Source organism: Thamnophis sirtalis, unplaced genomic scaffold, assembly GCF_051295495.1.
Source record: "Thamnophis sirtalis isolate CommonGarterSnake01/CBP01778 unplaced genomic scaffold, rThaSir2_p1.2 scaffold_4, whole genome shotgun sequence".
NCBI classification, from domain to species: domain Eukaryota; kingdom Metazoa; phylum Chordata; class Lepidosauria; order Squamata; family Natricidae; genus Thamnophis; species Thamnophis sirtalis.
In genome coordinates, this window is record NW_028261384.1 from 120,798,643 (window position 1) to 120,822,875 (window position 24,233).

Genomic DNA, 24,233 nt, shown 5'->3' on the forward strand with positions numbered 1-24,233 from the left:
GGGGGGGAAAAGTATCCCGTTCCTGGCTTCTCTTGCATCTCCTTTTATCATATTATCTTGGGACCTTTCATATCTATTTAAAATGTGTAATGGATCAAACATCAGGTTGCATATTTCCATTCTGAGTGAGTTCCTAAACCACTTCCTTGTTTCTTCCAATTACTCATGGAATTGCTTTCTGGGTTATGGCTCAATGTGTATAGCCGCCTTTATAGGAAAAAGAGCAATTCTGAATGTTTTGGAGCCAAAAATCATGGTGTGGTGCAGTTGCTGTGCCCTGGCAAGCCATTAAATGCTGCATTGGAGCTCTGCTGTGGTTAGAGTTAATTTGTGGGCTCTTTTCGTCCTCCCTCCTGCAGCAGCCTGGGCAGCTTATAAATAATTGATGAAAAACTGGAACTGAGAGATTTTATATAATTTTCTCCAGAGGAAGCAGGATTCCCCGAAAACATTTTCTGTATCAAACTCCCGCATCAGCTCGCTGAGTTCATTTGGATCCAAAACATAATCTGCCTTTCTCCCATCTTTTTTGGGCTGGTTCAGTTTTGCACCTTTGATTGGGTTTTCAGTTCTTTCTAATTTAGCCAGGTTTTGATTTGCGCTGGGCAGTCCCAGAGGAAATAGTGTCAATTGTTCTGGGACTCTTTAGTTCTTTGATACTCTGCACTTGTAGCTTGTCAATGTGAAGTTTTTATCATTGACAAGGAAAGACAGATGGGGAAAAAAAATCCGGGAATATATGGGACTTTCCAGCAACAGCACCATCTCTGCTAATCTTTTGCCCCTGCCAGATCAGCTGATTCTTCATAAAACTCAAACCACAACTACTCCCCCCACAGCTTGCAATGAAGAAGCAGGGTGGATGAGACCATTTGATGCGCATCAGTGCAAAGGGAGGGGAAGGGGCGTCCTTGCAGACAAAGCTGCCGAGTGAGCAAGTAAGAGGAGTGGGGGGGGGGAGGGAAGGGGGGCGGAGGCTGAATTTTTTCCCATCTACAGTAGCCTCTTGTTCATGGAAGGGGATAAAGGAGGGTTACAGCAGCAAGAGGGAGGGGTGTGATGTGTGAGTAAGGGGGGGGGGCATCAATCCTTCCAGCTCTCTTGTCTACCCCACCTCAACACCTTCTGCCAACCGGACATAGCCAGAAGCACAGGTAGGAGAACCGGAGACCTTGCTTGGGTCCTTTCTCTGCCCCCTTCCGCTCTCCCCCAAACCTCTCATCTCCTTATAACAGGAGGTCGGTTGTTGCTGCGGCAATCGGGCGGGGGAGACCAAAGAAGACCGAAGTGAGCTGGGTGTGGGCGAGAGGAATGCGGCGCTCGGTGGTAGATGGAGGGGCGTCCTTGGGGGCATCAGGCTGTAGAATGTGTCGGGATGTGAAATGAGGGCGGGGGTAGTCAGGAATGCTGGGTGGGCGTGGATCCCATCTTTGACTGAGGTTCCCTCTGGAGACCGGGAAGACTGAGCAGCAGGTATAAGGACGGGGTGGGGGGAGTGCGTGGGAGGAAGGAGCTGAAAGAGGAAAGTGGCGGGTTGGTGGAGGCGAGGAGACATCGGCGACGAGAGTCAATTCGGCTGCATGTGTGTTTGTGTGCGCGCGCGCGCCGCCCGGCGGAATGGCTGGGGGGGCGGGTGGGGGGAAGAACAGGGTTGGCTCTCTTTGCTCCAAGAATGGGTGTGAACTGGGGATGCGGGAAGAGAGAGTGCGAGGAAGTTGGAAACAGATGGAGGGAGGGCTCGGTAATGAAGGCTTTTAGACCGAGTTAGGGGTCTTCCAGATAACGTACCTTACCTTGAAAAGGGAGAAAGCGAAAGGTTGGGTCGCTGAGTAAGGCAAGGATGCTATGCACACCTAGTCGCGTGCGTAGAGCACAGGGGGTTGGGTGACATCAGGGCTTTTCTGAAGGCAGCAAATGAGGAGGATAGCGAATGGCCTGTAGACCGGAGGAGGGAACGAGAAACAACTTGGTGGAGAGAGAGCGAGTAGCCACGAGGTAAATCAGAAAGGAGGGGAGAAAGGAGCGGGGCGGAGGCGGAAAGTAAGAGAGACTCCTAAGGAGCTGTCCATGGTAGGAGCCAGATCTGGGAGAGGGTTGAATGAAGAAAGGCGTGAAAGCAAAGGGTTTGTGGAAGTGAGTTCATTCTCAAGAGCAGACGGGGAATGTGGGAGAGAAGGGAAATAGCCGGTTCAAGAGATTTGGGTGTTTGGATGATGTTGAGCGATCTGAGATATGTATGATGCCCAGGCAATGATTATGGGGCTGGTTGGGAGAAAAGACAGAGGTCAGGACAGAGGAAAGAGAAAATAGATGTGGCTATCGGGAATATATCCATAAAGAATCAATACAAGCTATTCAATCTTCTTTAGACAAGAAGGCTTCCAGTCACTGGAGGAGTAGAGAAACAGGCATCTGCTTAGGATGGAAAGCATGTACACAGGTTGGACTCACACCAGCTCCAACCAACCCAGTCAAAAGAGAGAATGGGAGGGGGGAGGATATTGAGGATCACAAGTCCCACCTTTGTGTCAGGTTTTTTTTTTCTTTTTGTAATAAGGGGAAACTGTTTCAATGTAGAATTTTGCTTTTTCTGTACTAAATGATTCTGTTCTCCCTTCCAGATGATAAAAATTAATCTGGTTTTAGAAAATTTGCATAACTTAAAACTCAACCATTTTCTGTTGCTTGCGCAAGAGACACCTGCTGAAATGCCCTCCACTTTTAAGCCTTTCTATGAAATAATTTGGCTTTATTGTAAGGAATCCCTTTTCAAGCTTGAGTTATGGGTTGCCTCAAAGAATAAAACAAAATATATAGAACTGCAAAGGAGAGAAGATGATTGAAAATACCAAGATCTGGTGCTGGGAATGCCCTTTATCCTGCAGTGCATCTCAACCTCAGGAATTTTTAAGATATGTGGATTTCAACTCCCAGAATTCCCCTGTCAGCATTGTCAGACAAAGATAGAGACATTGGCAAGGGTTTTTTTTCCTTGGGATTATCCTTTTGCCATTCAATGAGCAGTCGAAAGGTTTAGAAGGACAAGTCAGGTATTTCTTTTATATGAATGCGTGTAAGTAAGGAAAAGAGACAATTGTACTACCAGGCCAGGTGCCACTAATGTGTGCCAACTAATTAATACAAAATAAATAACTAGTTAGCAGTTGTTTTGTGTGTGATGGCAACACTGCTAATAAGATGATCAGTATGTCGGTTATGTCTCTTTATGCACAGGGCATTTCCCTATCTGAAGAGAGAATTGTGTCCATCAGAGAATCATTTATGGCATTCATGTGCCAGCATCGGAAGTTGGTGATTGTATGTTAATTATATAGTATGTCAGAAAAAAGCTAGAGTCTGCCATCTGGAGATGTACACTATATAATTACTTGTTGTAGCAATACTGGTTATTTTTTAGCCTGTTTATGAAAGGATGTGTATGTATGCATACAGAGATAAAGCATAAAATATACCACATTGTAAGTACAGGAGCACATGCTCATTGACAAGACTATTTTTCTAATGTTGAATTCAGAAATAAGCCTGATTGGGTTCTGTAGGATGGGTAGACGTGTATACAGCCCTTTCCCTATCTTGCCATCCTCTAGAAGTGTTCACTGCCTATTATGGATCTTGAAGGAAGAGTTGTGGCAAAAAAATTGGAATCGGGTAGTACCCTTTTCAATTAACAAACATATTTAAAGGCTAACTAACTAAATAATAAAAGAGCCTGTTTGCTCTAGTGCAGGGGTGTCAAACTCACAACGTCATGTTGTTGTCACATGATGTATTGTGACTTTCCCCCTTCTCTAAAATGAGGGTGGGCACAGCCAGCGCATGACACATCTAGCCAGCAGGCCGCAAGTTTAACATCCCTGCTCTAGTGGTTAAGGCACCTGGCTAGAAACTGGGAGATGGTGAGTTCTACTCCTGCCTTATGCGCAAAAGATTGACTGGATGACGTTGGGCCAATCAGCAGAGACTGAGAGTTCTAGTCCTGTCTTAGGCATGAAAGCCAGCTTGGTGACTTTGGCCCAGTCATTCTTTTTCAGCCCTATCCACCCCATAGCATAGTTGTGGTGGAGAAAGGAGTAGGAGAAAGGAATGTTGAGTTATTTAGCTCTTAGTCTTGATTTATACTTATAGAGTGTGTAAGATAAGGATCAGTTTTGGTGCTTTGATGTCTGGCAGTTCTGGTAAGAAATATCCCACAAATTACATCTTGTTTATATTTCTCTATTTAATAATAGCTGCCTAAAAGTGTTTATAAAACTTCAGATGGTTTTACTATTTTAAAACCAAAATGGATATGCCAATAATGAAATAACAGGTAGGTATAAAGCAGGGGTGGGTTCCGCCGGGCACTTCTACAGGTTTGCTCGTGTGTGTACTAAGCGTGCTGTGCGTTTGCATAAATTTCTGTTAAATCTGATTTTCCAATGAAAAAAATATTTATTTCTACTAGAAGTGAATCAAGCCACTTTGTAGGATCTGAAGAGGGAGGCTGGGGTGGGAAGGGAAATTATTTTCTTGCAGAAGCATTTTTTTTCTCATGGACCATTTGAACTGTAGCAATTACAGAGTTAAGAGGGAGGATCCAGTATTGAACTGAGCTGGGAAACTAATCAGCAATTTATGCAGACTTCTCAAATGGATGATGGACGAGACCATTAAATGGTTTCCATTAGCCTGCCACGCTCTAACTTAGATGAAGTTCCTGAACTGCCTTTAGCAGCAGCTCCATAAAAAGTGCATTACAGCCCTCAAATCTGGAAAACACAGATGCAGGAATTACAGCAGTCTGTCTGGCAGATGAGCATTAGTTCACACCAAGCAAGGCGGGTGGTAATGCAAAGCCAGTTTAAGAAACAAATTGCATCTTTAACACATACCTAAGAATGGCACGTGTGAATGCCTCAGACCTGTTTTTAAATGCGTATCAGAAAGGGCTACTGAGCAGGGAGTTGGATCTGAAGATGAATCCTTGGCCATCAACCCTGACAGGAAGATCCACATCAGCTCTTCCCAATTTCCTGTCTGCACAGAAAGGGAGATGCAAAAGTTTTGAACCTGGAAAGGAAACAGTAGGAATGGAAGGCATTAAGAATTTCACACACACACACCTCCTCTCCATGAGTGACCACTTGCACCTTTAGTGCAAGAGGGTATAAAGTTTATGTAAGATATAAATCAGTTCAGAATCAGTTTTGGTGCTACAAGCCAAACATCTGGTGCTATAAGCTTCACATTAAGTCTGCATTCCAAAATGAAAAGGTAGGGGTGTGTGTGTATTGTCTGACTATTGATCCTTGGTGAGTGGCAGTACACAACAGTTCCTGTGAACCATAAATTATTGCAAAAGAGGTTCTTCCCCAGCCTGGTCTTGCTAAATGTTGGCTGACAATGGTAGAAGCTATAAGCCTAAATATTAGGATGTCAGAGATGAGGAGGAATTATGTAAGTTTTAAAAATTTAAAATAATTTTTTTTTAAAAAAACTGTATATTATTTCTTAACAGTTTTCCTTTATTTCCTTTAGTTTTCCTAAACATATTGTTGGGACATGGTGCCTTAGTGGCTAAGACGCTGAGCTTGTCGATCAGATAGGTTGGCAGTTCGGTGGTTCGAATCCCTAGTGCCATGTAATGGAATGAGCTCCCGTTACTTGTCCTAGCTTCTGCCAACCTAGCAGTTCGAAAGCATGTAAAAATGCAAGTAGAAAAATAGGAACCGCCTTTGGTGGGAAAGTAACAGCGTTCTGTGCACCTTCTGTGTTTAGTCATGCTGGCCACATGACCATGAAGACATCTTCGGACAGTGCTGGCTCTTTGGCTTTGAAACGGAGATGAGCACCACTCCCTAGAGTTGGGAATGACTAGCACATATGTGCGAGGGGAATCTTTGCCTTACCTTTTTAAACATATTGTAAGGATGTTTTCTTGCATTCAAACATTAATTTTGAACGCATCCAAAGTTTGGCATTAGATATTTTGAAGTCCTGCTGATCCCAAAAGCAAGCACAACTTGGTTAATATTTGAATGGGGGATCATTAAGAAATCCCTGGGCTGCAAAGCAGATGGAAAGGAAAGATGTCCCTGCGGATTTTATTCTGCTAATCATTGTTGACTAAAAGTGATGGCACTCAGCTCTATTTCCAGGGTGTGTGCCAATCCTGTTTAAAGAAGTTTCTGTGGCCAGCATGATGTCACGGAGCACTGTTTCCTCCCTGCCAAAGTGGTACCTATTTATCTGCTCGCATTTACATGCTTTCAAACTGCTAGGTGGGCAGGAACTAGGTGACGAGAGACACTCATCTTGTTGCACAGCACTTGGGTCTTGAGCCCAGGCTCTCTGCCTTCCAGCCAACAATTTCAGCATCTTAACCACCGAGCCATAGTGCTGCCCTGCAAAGCAGATGAGTTTGTTTCAAAAAGTATCTGGGAGAAAAACAGCAGCAACCCATTTCCATAGATTAATTATTTTTTAGCTTCCTTGTTTCCCTGAAAATAAGACACGGTCTTATTTTGTTTTGGATCCCAAAATAAGCACCAGGTCATATTTTTGGAGGATGTCTTTACCCACTGAACCTAGGAACGCTGCAGCCAGGCTTCCCATAACCTGATATTTGTTGTGTCGCTGCCCAATTTCTTCCATAGCCACTTGCAGCCACTCATGGACAGATGCCGTATGGCACATTGTGCCAGTGCCGCCACTCACAAAAGGAGGCTCTGTGGTTCATTGCATAGGTGCTGCCACCTGAGACAGGATGTGTGATGTCATTGCGCGTGTGAGCGGTGGCACGAGTGCTATGTGGCACAGGGCCTCCTGCCATGAGCAGTGGCACCAGCATGATGTTCCATGTCACGTCTGGCTGCGAGTCGAAGTCAGGCAGTGGCGCGACAAGTGTCTCAGCATTTGAGGCCTGGGTTAATGAGTGGGTTAATGAGTGGGTTAATGGGTGCAGGGCGCGTGGTGCAGCTCCACCCTCACCCTAGCTTGATTTTTTCCGCATGCAGCTTGCCCCACCTTGTATAGTCAGAGGGAGAGAGGGAGTGGGTGGGGTCTTAACTAGGGCTTCTTTTGGGGGTGTGGCTTATTTTAGGTTGCACAAATAAAAATCAAGCCAAGGCTTATTTTCGAGATAAATCTTATTTTGGGGGAAACACGGTTTTGCTCGATTTATTTGTCACTTATCTCACTGTGGGGCTGCTCCAACAATAATAGAAAGGGACAAAAATGGAAACTATGTAAACAGAAGTAAAATAATAGAATAGTAAAATAATAATAAAGGAACGTAACGAGAAGAATACATCAATATCATAACCCAAAAGATGGCTGGATGGAGAGCAGAGAGTTGCGGGGGGGGGGAATGGAGTCTGGCATCAAAGCAGCCCCCTCCAGCATGGAACTCCCCCATTGGTTTGCCAGGTTTTCAGGCCCTTGCGGAAGGATAGGAAGTGGGGGCAGAACTCATCCCAGAGGGCAAGATGTTTCAAAAGGTGGGTGCTACAATAGAGAAGTTTTTTTTTTCTGGATCCTGATAGTCGGAGTTCTTTGACTGATGGGATACAAACTAGGTCCCCTCTGCCAGCACAGATAGGGCTGGCTTATCTTAGTAGGATGTCATTGGGTAGCCTGGTAAAATTGTCTAGACCCAAGGTGGGGAACTATGGACCCTTCATGATGTCAGATTTCTGAAAGATGCCCTAATTAATTCATGAGCCTCGAGCCAAGTTTCAAAACAAATCCAGTCATTTATTAGAAACACCATTTCAGCAATACCCTATTGCAGTCAGATCTGACTTCATTTTAATTATGGCTGAACTTTGCCCCTGTTTCCTCCCTCCCCTTAGTCTGTGTCATAAATCACATTCACCAACGAGGTGCATGCCTCACAAGCCTGCTGTAGTAATCTGAGATCTGACTCTAGCTGAAAGTATCGTGGAATGCGCTCCCCCCTTTCTTTACCATGGCAACTTTATGAGTTGATACATGACTTGTGGACTTCAACTCCCAGAATTTCCGAGCCAGCATGGTTAGCTTGGGAATTCTGAGAGTTGAAGTCCACAAGTCATAAAGGGACCAGGGGTGGGTTTCAGCCAGTTCTCATCTGTATGCTAGAACCCATTTGTGAAATTTAGCGTACTTCTGGAACCTGTTCATCCTGTGGCACAGTACCGGAATGCTCCCTCCTGCCTGCCCCCACTTGCTCGCTCCCCCCACCCATCCAGTTGCCACTTGCTCCCCCCACCCATTCACACCATGCTTTCCCCGCCCGCCACTCACTGATTGGCTGGCTCACCAATCGCCCCGCCTCTGAGAGGCAGTGGGGTGAGGGATTTCTCGCATGCCTTCTTTCTTTCTCCGAAGGCGTGTGAGAAAGCCCCCCCCATTGCCCAAATGTGTGAAGGAAGGAAGCTGCAGGCTCCTTTGCCTTGGCTACACAACCTCCTTTTGTTCTCCGTCTGCCTCCTTCACTCATTCAGGCAGCAGAAAATGAAAGGAGGTCGTGTAGTCGAGGGCAAAGGAGCCTGCAGTTTCCTTCCTTCACAAGTTCGGGCAGTGGGTAGGTGGGGGCTTTCTTGCATGCCTTCTTTCTTTCTCCGAAGGCATGCAAGAAAGCCCCCCCCCATTGGCCGGCAGGGAAACGAGCCCCGGGTCTCATCTCTGCCTCCTTTCTCAAGAGCTGGCTTCGGGGATGGCCAGCCTCTCCCACCCTTCACTCACCTTCCACCCGGAGGCTCTGTCAGCGGGGTGCCTGCTATTTCACCTCCTGAGAGAAGCTCGGGAGAGACATGCAAACGGCCATAACCCGAGGCTCCTGAGGAGGACGCTGGACACTGGGGGTGGCGGTGGTGCCCACTGCTGCTCCTTCTGGAGAGCATTAAGTTGCAGGCGCAGTGGCGCACCGATTCCAGCAGCTGCGTTTTCCCTTGAAATTTGTTGTCCCGGCAACCCAAAGGGGACATTCTCCCAGCGGTGTCTCAGGCACTCCCACCCTTAGCCGGGAGGTAGTGAGGACAGCTGGGCGCAGTTTGGTGCCTCCTGGCTCTCCTCAGATCATCGGGGGGCCTTGCGTGCCTGCTCGCTTACTTGACCTGTGTACTTCCAGCGGGAATGCTCTCCAAGAAGCCTGCATTACCGGGAGCAATAGAAGGGGCAGCAGCGGGCGCCACCGCCACCCCCAGTGTCCAGCGTCCTCCTCAGGAGCCTTGAGTTGCAGCAATTTGTGCATCTCTGCCAAGCTTCTCTCAGGAGGTGAAATGGCAGGTGCCCCGCCGGCAGAGCCTCCGGGTGGAAGGTGAGTGAAGGGCTCAGTGATGGGAGAGACTGGCCATCCCCAAGGCCAGCTCTCGAGGAAGGAGGCAGAGATGAGGCCCGAGGCTCACTTCCCTGCCTCCTTCCTCCGAGAGCTGCAGGCGGCAGGGAAAATGAGGCTTCTTTGCCAGCTTTCCAGATGGCAAAACAAAAATTTTCACCAACTGGAAGATATGTGTGTGTGAGAGGGGGGGAAGAGAGAGAGGGAGAGAGAGAGAAAAAGAGAGAATAAAAGGAAGGAAGACAGAGAGAGAGAGAAAAAAGAGAGAGACAAAGAGACGAAGAAAGAAAGAAAGAAAGAAAGAAAGAAAGAAAGAAAGAAAGAAAGAAAGAAAGAAGGAAAGAAAGAGAAAGTAAGTGGGGGAGAGAAAGACAAGAAAGAAAGAACAAAGAAAGGAGGAAGGAAGAGAAAGGAAGGAAAGAAAGAAAGAGGGAGAGAGAGACACAAGAAAGAAAGAATGGAAGGGAGAAAAGAAAGGAAGGAAAGAAAGAGGGAGAGAGATATATAAGAAGGAAGGAAGTAAGGAAGAAAAAGAAAGAAAGAAAGAAAGAAAGAAAGAAAGAAGGAAAGAGAAAGTAAGTGGGGGAGAGAAAGACAAGAAAGAAAGAAGGAACAAAGAAAGGAGGAAGGAAGAGAAAGGAAGGAAAGAAAGAAAGAGGGAGAGAACACAAGAAAGAAAGAATGGAAGGGAGAAAAGAAAGGAAGGAAAGAAAGAGGGAGAGAGATATATAAGAAGGAAGGAAGGAAGGAAGAAAGAAAGAAAGAAAGAAAGAAAGAAAGAAAGAAAGAAAGAAAGAAAGAAAGAAAAAGAAAGAGAACTTATGATCACAATTGAGCGCAAAATTTTGGTTGCTAAGCAAGAGCGTTAAATGAGTTTCACCACATTTTACAAGTTGGCCACTCCCACCTGGTCACATGACCACCAAGCCACGTCCATAAAATAGGCCACACCTACCGAATAGCTTCTAAAAAAAAAAAATGAAACCCACCACTGAAAGGGACTATCATTCCCCATCTCTGACCTAGACTAACAGTAGAGACATTTGTGAAGTCACCAGGTGTGCATTTCAACACAAGGGCTTTTTAAAAAGTTATTAAATCTTGTCTCCCAGACATGAAATTCATCTTGGTTTCCCTTCCTTTCACCTATTATTTAACTCTGCATTGAAACAATGTTGGCATACCTAACTTAAATTACATTAGCCAGCATAAATCTTCTCAGGGGTCCCTCAAAGTCAACCTTCGAAGTTAAGCTGACAATTTGAAATCCTATCCAATTTCAGATTAATTACTACACTTAAATCTCAGCACTGATCTTTTTCCAGATGGTGATCACAAAGGGTCAAGGGATCAGGTTTCATTTGATGCCTGGAACTCAGCTGTTCTTCCCACTGTTATTTAGGAAACCCAGGGATCGGCAAACTTAAACACTCAAAGAGCCATCTGGACCCGTTTCCCACAAAAAAGAAAACACCGGGAGCCACAAAGGTCCTAACCAGAAGCCCCCTGTTCAATTCTGGAGCTGACCGGAAGTTCAGTTCCCCCACCATAGAGTCTCTTCCTAGTGTGGCGTACTTTTTCCTCTACCTGTCATAACTGAAAGTCCTAACAATTGTGGAGACAATTGGAAAACCCTCCTCTTGCCATAGAGTCTTCTGGCGCACTGTGCTTCCCCCCCCCACCAGAAGCTCCTCTCAAAATTGTGGCGCCGACAGAGCCGCAGCAGAGGGAGGAAAGAGCCACATGCAGCTCCAGAGCCGCAGTTTTCTGACCCCTGAGGAAACCCATCATAATAAGATGAAAGATGGTGGAGGGGAATGCAGGTAGTCCTTGACTTATAGCACTTTTTCGTAACCGTTCAAAGTTACAACGGCACTGGAAGAAAAAAACGTATGTCCGTTTTTATATTTATGAGCATTGCCCCATCTCCATAGTCAAGTGATCAAAATTAATATACTTGGCAACTGACTCATACTTATGACAGTTGCTGTGTCCCAGAGTCAGGTTCCGTCACTTATTGTGACTTCTGATAGGCAAAGTCAGTGGCGAAATCAGGTTGACTTGACTGTGTTACTAATTTAACAGATGCAGCGATTTATTTAACAACGGTGGCAGAAAGGTCATAAAATGGGTCAAAACTCACTTAATAAATGTCTTGCTTGGCACAGAAATGTTGGACTCAGTTGTGGCTATAAATCAGGGACTATCTATATGAGGCTGTGTGGGTGGTAAAGTGTCCTTGGGCTAGATCTTCATGTTTCATCTTTAGAGCAGAACAGAAAGAACAGAACAGAACAGAACAGAACAGAATGACAAAGTTGGAGGGACCTTGGAGGTCTCCTAGTCCTGCTCAAGCAGGAAACCCAATACCATTTCAGACAAATCTCTTCTTAAAAACTTCCATTTTTGGAGCATTCAAAAATTCTGGAGGCAGGTTGTTCCAAGTTTATGTTAGCTACAACTCTTCAGCTTAGCTCTTATTTGAAAAAAATCAACCCTAAGTGTAAGAAAGCCTTGTGCAAAGGAAGGCTATTCTGCAGAAGCTCCAAAGAATTTATATACAATCTGTGCCTTACTAAACATTCATTATTTATTTATCATCCGTGTCTTTATTATAGAAATCCAAATGAACTTAGATTTAATATGCATATACAAAATGTCAGTATGCCAGTAGCTGCTCAATTGGCTGATGTTTCCACCCTCCAAATTTAAGTGCTAATGGAACAATGAAAGACAATTTTAAAAAGCAACTAAGAGGTAATACCAGTTCTGGATTTATTATTTTAAACATAATAAAAGCCTTTATGTCTAAAATTCAAACTTCCACCCAAAATGTATCTAATATGAAAGCTTAATCATATTGTTCTGCAGAGTAAGGAGAAAGACTTCTACCTTCTGTAAGTTTGTGTATTAGTTGTTATTGTGTACCAGCACTAGGTGGAAATTTGGAAGCCATAAATGTCATTTTGAGTACTGGAATTGAATAAACCTCACAGCTTACTTTATTTCAGCATGTAATAACATTACAGCTGTAAACACCCTCTTGTAATTATTTATGAAAAACAGACGAGAAATGCTCAAGTTAACTTTCATCGGCAGGTTTTAATTTACCTTCACTTCTGCCCTCGAAAACCAACCACATACAGAGGCGGCAATGTTCCTTCCTGGCAGTATGGAGAGATCAAAGGGATTGCAAATTTTAATCAAAATATAAAATACAGAAATACAAAGAAAACAAAGATAATGTGAAAATAGGGGATGAAAAGGAGAAAGAAAAGAAGTGTTGGGGAAAGGAGAGAAAAGGACTCCTTTTTGGCATAGTAGAATAAGGTAATAAGACAAAACCTTGACTTTTTACATTTATATAATACTATAAATCTACGTAATCAGACAAACCCAGAATCAAAGTTTCATTTTTTCCCCACCTCAAGCACAAAGTCCAGAAATGGTTTCCAAATAGAAACAAAATTCATTGTGTGCTTTTCTTTAACCAGAGCAGTTGATTTAGCCATCTCTGCTAACTCCATGCTAACTTTTGCAGCCGTTCGTCCATTGTAGGAGGTCTGCAAACATTTCTCAGCTAATGACCATTTCTATGTCCAACTTCTTATCCCCAAAGTGTCACTTTAGGAGTTCTAAAGGTCTCCTTTCGGAGCCTTGTGTTGAAAAACACAGGAAGAGCATCACTATTATTTCCTCTTTTCCTCATGGCAATTCAGAGGTAGAGAGCAGGCTCTGGGGCTGATGCAATCCAAAGCACCACACCTTGTCCAGTGTTACTGAATTCAAGCCTCCTCTAATTCTCCCCAATCCAGATCCTTGCCTGTCATGTCAGACGATGTCGAGAAGAACGAGACTCCTCCAGAGCGAGAGGCAAAGCAAGATGAAGGAGAGAATCAACAGCAAGAGCCGGAGCCAAAAGCTGAGCCGGAGCCAAATCAAGAGCAGCAGCCACAGCTAGAATCCCCACCCCGTAGCCCCCCGGCACCAGAGGCTCCTCCATCTTCCATGCTAGTGACCGTCACCATCGAAGAGGAGACTGGGGGGGGACCACAACTGAACGGGGATCCCCTGGGGATGAGGGCCGGCTCAGCTGAGGAATTAGGAACCACCCCGGCCCCTCCTGGCAGCCCCCCGGCACGGTCCAAGTCGGCATCGCTGAACGACCTGAAGCCCCAGAACAGCGTCAATGGAGGCCCGCGGCCAGTTGCGAGGGGCAGTTTGACCGGGTCTCAGGTGCATATTGCAGGCAGAGTAGCATCTCCGCGGGCCAGTCTGAGTCGGCAGGCCTCAGCAACTGGATCGGCAGCTTTGGAGGCTGGAGGGAAACCCAGAGACTATATATTCTTGGCTGCTCTGTCCTGTTTTTGCCCCATTTGGCCGATCAACATTGTAGCCTTCGTGTACTCGGTCATGGTAAGTGCCAAGGCGGGGTTGGGCAATTGAAAGAGCCACAAAGCATGCGGATCTTGTAAAATACTTTTCCTGGCATGGTTAAATGCTGCTTTGCATTTACCCTTTCCATTAGCGGTGAAATTCAAATTTTTTTACTACCAGTTCTGTGAGCGTGGCTTGGTGGGCATTGCAGGGAAGGATACTGCAAAATCTCCCACCTTACTCTGGGGCCAGCCAGAGGTGGTATTTGCCAGTTTGAACTACTCAAAATTTCCGCTACCGGTTCTCCAGAACCTGCCAGGACCTGCTGGATTTCACCTTGCTTTGCACCCAGCTTAACTACTGCTGCACCCACACTTCACCCACACAAGACAAAAGAAGAACAGTACACTTAGCCATGCAGGAATGGAACAGGCAGGACAAGCTACTGTATACAAACAGGATGCAAACTCCACTCTTCCTCACACTGATGATGTTATCTAGTTGGGTAGGGAAACATCTGCAATCAAAGAACCAAGCACAGAGAGCAGTAAAGATCCCACAGTTCAACCCTGATCCATAGATACAGGTAGTCCTCAGTTTACAACCATTTGTTTAGCGATCATTTGCAGTTACAACACCATTGAAAACAGTTACTTACAACTGGACCTCACATTTATGACTGTCACAGCATTCCCACGGTCATGTGATCAAAATTCAGGCACTTGGCAATCAGCACGTATTTTCAACCATTGGGGTTTCCCAATGGTTGGGACCTTCCCAGCTGCCTTTCTGACAAGGGATTGACTTAATCACTGCAGTGTTTTGCTGAACAGTTGTGGCAAAATGGGCCCTATAATCTCACTCAAGTCACTTAACAACTGCCTTGCTTAACAACTTGAAACATTTTAAGAACATTCTAAATCAAATCTTGCTGACGGGTTGGTCAATTTCCCTAGGGGCAGATTCAGCCAGGTTGGACAATGTTGCTTTCTACGTGCCCGCTAACCACCACAATGCCTGTGATGTATGTATTTTGATTTAAGCAGTGGGAATGGTCAAGATAATATTGGTCAGGTGAATCCCAAAGGTGCTTTTTAAGGTGGCAACTGGTCTTCCTTGTTTTTTCTTTGAAGATGTTTCATTTCTCATCCAAAAAGCTTCTTCAGCTCTGACAGGATAGTGGTGGGGAATGGAAGGATTTATATTCCTTGCAGACAGTTGATAATCTGCATCCTTTTAGAGGGTCGTTGAAGCACTTGGAGGTTTATCTGTGTCCTCAGGGCCACCTGAGTGGTGCTCTTGGTTCCTGTAGTCTGCAAGTTGTTTTCCTCTGGAAATCCATTCCTACTCCCACACCATTCAAAGGGTGTTCATCCCAAATTGTATAGCTAAAAATCTGTAGAGATTCTCAGTCATCCAGGTCATGGTTGTCCCAAGGAGGCAACTAGACTTTTTTGTTTTTTTCTTTTGAAGACATTTCACTTCTCATCCAAGAAGCTTCTTCAGCTCTGACGGGATAGTGGGGAATGGAAGGAAGTCCAGTTGCCTCCTGAAGAAGCACCTGAGGAATAACCATGACCTGGATGACTGAGAATCTCTACAGACTGTTTACTCAGGTGAGCTCTTAAGAATTTAGAATCACTTTTAACATCCTTTTTCTTTTTTCTCCCTCTTCAGTCCCGTAACAGCTTCCAGCAGGGAGACATCGATGGAGCTCGGCGCTTGGGGCGGGTAGCAAAGCTGCTGAGTGTCGTAGCCCTGGTCGGGGGCTTGCTCATCATTGTGGCCTCTTGTGCCATCAATTTTGGAGGTAAGTAGCCAGGAAAGCACCGCTTGATGGGAGGATTTCTCTAGCGAGTCATGATGTTTAGATTCTAGACCAGTGATTCCCAATCTTAGCAATCTTAAGATGTGTGGACTTCAACTCCCAGAATTCCCCAGCCAGCATGCTGACTTGGGAATTCTGAGAGTTGAAGTTCAACCTTCCTGGTTGAGAAACACTGTTTTGGATTATTTCAGAAGATGATTCCAGAATAAAGACTTCCCTTCGTTCAGTAGTGGGTTTCAAAATTTTTTAGAACCTCTTCTGTAGGTGTGGCCTACTTTGTGGGAGTGGCTTGCCAGGCATATGACTGGCTGGGAGTGGCTTGCCAGGCATATGACTGGCTGGGAGTGGCTTGCCAGGCATGTGACTGAATGGGAGTGGCTTGGCAGTCATGTGACTAGGTGGGCGTGGCCAACTTGTAAAATGTGGTGAAACTCACTTAACAACGATTTTGCTTAGCAACCAAAATGTTGGCTCAGAAACCCTGGCATTTGAAGCACGCAAGTCTTAAAGCTGTCAAGTTACAAGACCCTTGCACTCCTAACCCTTTAGGAAAAAAAAAACCAGGGGTGTTCAAACTTGACAGCTTTAAGACTTTAAGGTTTAGATAGGACAGTTAGAGGCGGGCGGGGCAATTGGTGAGCCAGCCAATCAATGAGTGGCAGGTGGGGCAAGCATAGTGCGGATGCGCGGGTGGGAGGGAGCTGGAACTGGTTCTAAACCGCACGGTAGATTTGTGGAACCTCTTCTATGGAAGAGGTTAGAAATGGCAGGAACCCACCCCTGCCTTCCTTAAAATGGAGTCTATGTGAATTATCTGTGGAGTAGACACCACTGGGGAGGACAAAGCCAGATGAGTTACTGTGTTGATTATGCTGCAATCATTAATGGCTGCTAATGTTGCCCCAAAAGAAATAAACTGCTATAATAATAATCATAATCTTAATACTTTAAAGAGTTTTGCTGTGGCAAGAAGTTGCATAATTATGACCCGAAAAATCTACAAAGTCTGCGTCATGGAAATCAGCATTCTTATTAAAACCTGCAGCTGCTCAAAAACAGCTCCTTTGGGGGGTCAGACTTTTTTGCAAGGCGGCCTATAAATCAACCAGAGCACTGTGAGTCTTTTGTTGTGGCCCACCAGTGGCCACAGAGCTGGCAGCAGAGTCGGACAGTGAGGAGATTGGGGAGGAGCATGGGCCAGTCCTGGAGGCTGGGGAAGGCTTGGGCAAGGGCTCTGTGTCGGAGGCTGAGATGGGGCCAAGGCCATCTGGCAGTGATCAGGTGTCTACGGAGCTAGACAGCAATGAGGCAGAGGAACAGCTAGAGCCTGTTCCCAGTGTGCCCATGTGCAGAGCTGCCAGAAGAAAAGAACAACACAGAAATCAGAGTAGACTTGGGAGTAAAGTCACAGGTGGAAGATGATCAGCCCCTCCTATAGGAAATAAAAGAGGAGCGAAAGGGGAGTGGGCTTTTGCAGGAAGCAATTCGTTCAGTCAGTCGTTAGATTCATGAATCTCAGAGACTCTGTGCCCAGTCTTTCCTTGCACAGCATCTCATTGGGAAAATATTTACATGGAAGCTTTCCAAGATGGATAAGGTCTGTAGCCATAAATATTCCTTTGAAAGACTGTTTGCCAGGCCTTGCTGAATGTGAATGAAAGGAATTCACATTTGTTTAATAAAAGGGGTTTTGTCGGGACCAGGACTCTGCCTCGTGCTTTTTGGGGAAGCTTACCATATTTTTCGGAGTATAAGACGCACCCTTTTTCCTCAAAAAAGAGGCTGAAAATCTGGGTGCGTCTTATACATCGAATATAGCTTTTGCCTCCTGAACCCCCGCCCCTTTCACCAAAATGGCTGTGCATAGCCTTATAGAGTCTTTCAGATAGCTCCTGGGGGCTGGGGAGGGCAGAATTGAGCAAAAAAGGGTCATTTTTTGCTGCCCCAGCCCCCAGCAGACTTCTATAAGGCTATGCATGCAATTTTTTTGATGAAAAACGGACCGTTTTTTGCTCATTTTTTCCTCCCCCATGAGTACTCTGCAAGCCCCCCTCCCAGGCTCTTCATGCCTTTTTTTTTTTTTTTAAAGGGCCCATTTTCGTGAAAAACGGGCCATTTTTGGGAGGCTTGCAGAGTGAAAAACCTTTTTTTCCCCTTTCGGAAAGCTCTTTAATTAAAGTAATTGATGAGAATTAGATTGATCAAGTGCTGTGCCAACAGAAACAAGTCTTAGGTTCTGTAGGTTGTCAGCAATTTCGTTCTCCAGCACATGGATAAATATACCTGGAAACATCTACCTACTCTCCCTCCCTCCCTACTGTATTTCTCTCTCTCTATCCCTCTATCTACCTACCTACCTACCTACTCTCTCTCTCTCCCACCTATCTACTGTATTTCTCTCTTTCTATTTCTCTCTCTTTCTATCCCTCTACCTACCTACATCCTTTCTCTCTCTCCCTCCCTCCCTACCTACTCTATTTCTCTCTGTCTCCTCTCTATTTCTCTCTCTCTCTCTATCCCTTTATCTACCTACCTACTTTTTTTAAAAAAATTGTCTCTTCAAAACCTTGGTGTGTCTTATACTCCGGTGCGTCTTATACTCTGAAAAATAAGGTAGGTCAGAAGAACTTTAAGGTAACCAGATATCAATATTAATTATAATTGATAAAGGCCCAGCCTCAGACCTTTACCACTGGTGATAATAAAAAAGTCAAAACTGCAGTCAGGGCATCAAAGCCACACTTGGTCTATTTATTTATTTCCCGACTTTTTTAGTTTTGTACGTAACTTAGGCTGGTATACACACCCAATATTCCTTCTTCCTCTTAATTTCCCCACAGCAACAATCTTGTGAGGTGGGTTGGGCTAAGAGAGAGTGATTGTCCTCAAGTCACCCATCCAGCTTTCATGGCTAAGGGAGGACTAGAACTCACTGTCTCTTGGTTTCTAGCCTGGTGCCTTAACCACTAGGCCAGGGATGTCAAAGTCCTGACCCATGGGCCAGATGCATCACACACTGGCCACTCCCTCCCCCGGTTTAGTGAAGGGGAGAAAGTCATGATATATCATGTGATAATGCGAGTTTGACACCCCTGCACTAGACCATATATACATACATATGGTATATGTGTGTGTGTGTGTATATATGTATGTATGTATATATACATATACATATACATATACATATACATACACATACACATACACATACACATACACATACACATACACACAAAGACACATAGATACATACATAGATACATACATACATACATACATACATACATACATATATATATATATATGTTTTCTGAGGTTTTCGCGGGTGTTAGTATGTCGGGTTTTCTCCCGCGTAAAATTGGAGATGTCTTGGCGACGTTTTGACGAAGTCTCATTGGGTGGAGGTGTGTTCTGATTGGTTGGGAGTTTGTGTTTCATGTAAGGATAGGAGGGGTTTAAAGAGACTAATTGTGCATTTGCAGTCTGGCTTCTGGTCCTTGGACCCACACTGATGAGGAGGACCAGAAGCCAGACTGCAAATGCACAATTAGCCTCTTTAAACCCCTCCTATCCTTACATGAAACACAAACCCCCAACCAATCAGAACACACCTCCACCCAATCAGGACACACCTCCACCCAATCAGGACACACCTCCACCCAATCAGGACACAGCCAAGCTCCCACCCAATCAGTTCAAACCCCCACTGGCAGTTAAAAGGAAGAAACAGCTAAGATCTCACATTGCTCCTGGAGGCACCAAGCCTGAAGATGACGAATGAGACTTCATTGAAACGTCGCCAAGACATCTCCAATTTTATGCGGGAGAAAACCCGAATAACTAGAGACTACATATACATACATACATACATACATACATACATACATACATACATTCTGTGCCGTTTTGACTTTTTTGACCCTCGCACACCCCTGAATCTCACACCTTCCTTTGATGTAAGGTCATGAATCTCCTCCTTGCTTTTCTTCACGGTCTGTTCCTGCATGCCTCGGGTTCCAATGAATGCCAGTGGAAGAGAGGTTGAATTGAGCACATTAATCCCTTGTGTTTCTTAACAAATAGTAAATAAATCCCTTATTTTGCTCTCTTTTCCTGTGTTTGTTTTCCCCTCCTCGATTCCTTTGCCCTTGTTCCTTTTCCCTCCAACCTTTCTCCTTCCCAGTGTTTCAGTGAAGGTGGCTGTTGGCTGCCACTGCACCCCTAGCCCCAAAATTTCCATCTTTGGAGCGGGGGACCAGTATGACTACAGTGCACCCATCCTTTCTCATCTCACCTGTCCCCCTGCATCCCAGAACCATACAAAGCAAGAGCACAAGGATGGAAACAATGGAAAGAAAGAGAGAGAGAGGGAGAAAGAGAAGACAAAGGAACACAAATGAAAGAAAACAGAAGATACACCTTGTGTTGTGGTTAAACATTTCCTCTCTCACTATAGGGAGTTCAATTCCCCCAAAGAAACCGGAACCAACTGCCCTTTTCCATCCGATGGAGAAAGAAGGAAAAAGGAGGAGCAGGATTCCCATGTTCTCTCCCACAGTATCTCTCTTTCTCTCTCGTTTTCTTTTCATCCATCCAGCCATCTCTTCAACCAGTGACCTGTCTGCCCATCTTCCATCTACTGCCAAATTTCAACAGCAAATAAAACTCTTTCAATCTTCCATGTTTACAATATTCTCTGCTGGAGAAAAGCTCTTCCCTTTCCCCCCACAGCACTATGAAGATAGTGGGGGAGCATGTTTACACATTTTTTGCTGGGAACAAAGGAAAAGAACCAGCCTGGGAAAAGAGGAAAACTTCTCTGTGGTGTTTACAAAAGACAATGGACAGGGGTGAGAAGGAGCGGGCTGAGAGCCATGAATTGGTCTAGAAGCTGGCAATGATGGAATAACTTAGAGCAACTTACCACCACTCCAAAGGTGTGGTATTCAGGGGGAGGTGGAGTATACCTCAAATGGTGTGGTTGCACACCAATAAGACATCCAGAAAGGCTTGTATAACCAAACATACCATCCCGCCAATCAACTGGAAAAGAAATGACAACGGAAGGGGTGAAATTAGCCGAAGGAATGAATTAAATCAACACAGTCAACAACAGCTCGAATCACAAGAAGGTAAGAAATGTATGGTAGAAGCGGGTGTGAAAGTGAAGATGAAAAAAAAAGGGGGGGAGGGGGAGAACCCCACAGAGGCTACATGCAAAAGAAGGAGATGATTGGCAGAATGAGCTCTTCAGAGGAAAATGTTACAGGTCCAACAAACCAGAATGAAGTGACAGCAAAAGAAGTTGGAAGAATGGCAACACAGCTACTGGAAGACACAAAATACCTGTTTTGGGAATCCTGAAGAAGAAAGTGAGATTGCAATGCTTAAAATGAGAATGTTGGAATGAATGAAAGAAAAGTTGTAGTAGAAGTAGAAGTAAGGAGTGGGGGGAGGGGGTGTTAGCCAACATCCCATTCCGAAGTTGAAAGCATGACACAGACAAAGACCGACATCTTTCCCCTTTTTAAAGGACCAGCTGCAGGCAGAAAAGCAGGATGGCAGAGCATGGATGTGTGCGGCGTCTTTTAATTGGTGAATCGATGTATTCGACTCAGTGACGGGCTGTGGGAACGGATGAATCTTGGCCAAGCACTATTTAGAAAAACCCAAAGCATTTAGCAAACGCGAGAGACAGCTGGGGCAGGAATGTGGCAGGAATTCAGGGCGGCTGTAGGGTGAATTGGGGATTGTGCCAAGAAATTGTGGGGAAAGACAGTTCCAAGATATTGTGCTACCTGAAACAAAAGATAAAATATATCTTTATGTGCAAAGACAGGTTTAAGTATCCCATTGTGCTCACGGAAGGAAAAGTAACTTAGAGAGGACAGGAGCAGGCTGCATAGCATTCATGGTTTGCTAACACTTTCCAGTATAGTGTAGGGTGACTGTTACCCCCTTAAACCTTTGTGAAGCATCTGCCAACAAATGACAGTTGTATTATAAAGGTTAAGTTTTCACTGTGAGGGTTGCTAATAGGATGCCTTTCCAGACCCACCACAATTCCCACCCAGTGGCCATGCCCACACTGGTTGGGCATTATGGAAGTTGTGGTCAAAAATACCTGGAGGAGTCCCTTTGAGGAAATTGAAGTTCAACATGTCTTCCTGTTCAATCCTCTCCTTTGGATCAGATAAGAGATTGTGAATTTCTTTGCTCAGTTGCTTTGAAAGGCAGACTCACACACAACAGGGGAGTAACTGTACCGAATATCTCCATCCTCATTACAAAGAGCGAAAACCCTCGGTATAGAACAAAAGCAGGAAGGTGTGTGAGAACCATGCAGTGAAGCATGAGCGTGTACAAGTATCTGCAGGAATGACAATGTAATAGAGAGGAATATATGTTTCCGCCCTGTATATATTACATTATTAATTCTCTGTTGGACAAAGGAATCTTATAATTCTAATCTGCAGTAAGAATTGTGCTATTAAAGACAAAACAGGGCACCCCCATATTTGAGAGTGTACAGATCCTAGTCTACATTATCTACGGTGTAAGAGTCCAGAAGGAATGTGATAATATCATCTAGCTACTAACAAGCAAAGAAACAAGACATTCTCTAAGGGGAGGAGGGAGGAAAAAAACCAGGACAGATGGAAGTTTGCACGAGATTTAAAAACCATGATTGGGGGAGGGGGGAGGAATAATATCCTGGGAGAAGGAAAGGAAGCTGGGATGATAAAGAGCCCTCTTTGGATGGAGAGAAGATCACACCAAGCCAGAGAGGGAAGCCCATCTGCCCAGCGGACTCACCAGATGTGACGCGGCAGCACAGGGAGAGAAGGGTTGAATGACGTGGCTTTGCTGAGAAATGTATTCTTTGAGCGGCCATATGCTCCATGCATATGAAAGAAAGACTTAAAATAGACAACCACAGTATGTGATTGGACAGAATCCACTTGGTGGGGGGGTGGTATGGGGAGGCAGGGGGGAGAACAAGGAGAGGGAAAGACACCAGCAAAGAGGTTGTGTGTGTAGCAGACACTAAATTTACACCCAGCACAATGTGACTTTTATTTCTTTTTGACTTTGGTTTTCCTGCAGACTGTTACACAAAGGGGATGTGGGGTGGGGGGTGGGTGGGGTGGGGGCACCGGCAGCCTCATGGCAGCCTCCTTTACAATTTATACTTGGGAGAGAGCATGGGGCATTATTTAAGGGGTCTGAAACTCCTTCCACTGCTAATCCCATCTGCACGATATATGATGAGCCTCTGGCCTTGTGCCAACCATCTTGCACAATTAAAACAAAGTAAAACCAAAACGGCCCCTTTCTCGATGGGTGCATGATGCAGCTGGAAGGGCAGTTTTGGTAGAAGGAATCTTCTCCTCAGCCCTGGGGACCTGTTAATCTCTAGGGGACAGAAGGGGATGCCTGGCAGGGTGGGACCCAGGGCTGTTGTATTTTGATGTTGAAATGCAAGTATTCTGTCTGCATGTTTTTATATACTTATATTTGGGGCAGGGAGGGAAATCAGGATTTTGGAAGGGGAGAGAGAGAGATGCTAGGGCAGTGAATTTCTCAGGCCTGGTGACTTTAAGACATGTGGACTTCAACTCCCAGAATACCCCAGTCAGCCAAGCTGGCTGGGGAATTCTGAGAGTTGAAGTCCACATGTCATAGAGTTGCCAGGCTGGGTTAGGAAGTATTCAAACATGGATTGATTTGGGGAAACTGGCAATCGATGGAGCTGGTAGGTGATTCGGAGTCACTCAGAATGAAAACAGGTTTATCTGATGGAGATGGGGGCTGTGTGGGTATCGGTAGTGATGATGGGTAGGGAAAGGACTGGATGTATTCAAGAAATTTAGATTTCACACAGACATGAATCTAAATTTCAATAGTACAGGACAGTTTCCAGTTTAGAATAGACCAACCTCAACGGAAGACTCTGAGAACCAACAACTGTCAATAAACTGGGCTTTGCTGAGGCAAATCCTGTCAACTAAAGGGAAATTATTTCAACTTCTGGTTGCCAAGAAGGGGAATGGAATAACCAATTCCTCATCTGGAGCAGAAAGTCAGTCCTCAGATCCTAAATCTCTTACTCAAGGTGACTTGCTAATTGACTTAAATCTTATGATTTAATCTTAAATCTGAAGATATGAGGCCAAAATGTTATTTGAAGGCCGACTTTGTCTATGGAGATTCTCAGTCATCCAGGTCACGTTTGTCTCAAAGGTGTTTCTTTCAAGAGGAAACTGGACTTTCTGGTTTTTCTTTGAAGATGTTTCGCTTCTCATCCAAGAATCTTCTTTAGCTCTGACTGGATTTCCCATTCAACACCATCCAGTCAGAGCTGAAGAAACTTCTTCCCTTTGGGACAAGGGCGGCTTTGGTTGCTAATTAACTGTCCTCCCATCTCTCTGTTAAAAGAAAAGTGGCCCTTGATCGTATCCATTTAAACTGCTATAAGGACAGTCTTGGTAGAGAGAAAATGTGGATTACTGAAGTGTGTTACAAGTAGAATTTGGGGTAAAAGATAAAGAAAGAGATGTTTAAAGTACCATGGGAAAAGATGGAAGGAAAGGCTGGTTTGTCAGGGGTTTTATGTTTACACATATAAGTTACTGAATGAAAATCACATAACCTATATCTTTGACATGCTGCTTGATAGATGTTTTCATATTGGGGTGGGCAATGTTT

The 24,233-nt window shown here is 44.9% G+C and overlaps 1 protein-coding gene across 3 annotated transcripts; it reads left to right on the plus strand.

The window, feature by feature from the left end:
• The first annotated feature begins 819 nt into the window (after nt 1-819).
• Nucleotides 820-22,620, plus strand: PRRT2 (proline rich transmembrane protein 2). 3 transcript variants are annotated; one of them, XM_087714013.1, is made up of 4 exons: nt 820-938; nt 13,135-13,735; nt 15,374-15,506; nt 19,708-22,620. In XM_087714013.1, exons 2-4 carry the CDS (start codon nt 13,148-13,150, stop codon nt 19,716-19,718), a joined length of 732 nt encoding a protein of 243 aa, XP_087570139.1. In that variant the 5' UTR covers nt 820-938; nt 13,135-13,147; the 3' UTR covers nt 19,719-22,620. The 3 variants fall into 3 exon arrangements, with proteins under 3 accessions (XP_087570139.1, XP_087570138.1, XP_087570137.1); XM_087714012.1 differs by lacking the exon at nt 820-938 and adding an exon at nt 1,037-1,154; XM_087714011.1 differs by lacking the exon at nt 820-938 and having other exon boundaries at nt 12,805-13,735.
• The last annotated feature ends 1,613 nt before the right edge of the window (nt 22,621-24,233 follow it).

Excerpts from the sequence above, each read along its gene's own strand:
- PRRT2 (XM_087714013.1), top strand. The coding sequence starts at position 13,148 with ATGTCAGACGATGTCGAGAAGAACGAGACTCCTCCAGAGCGAGAGGCA. Across the intron at positions 13,736-15,373 it reads CCTTCGTGTACTCGGTCATG|TCCCGTAACAGCTTCCAGCA; the intron begins GTAAGTGCCAAG and ends CTCCCTCTTCAG.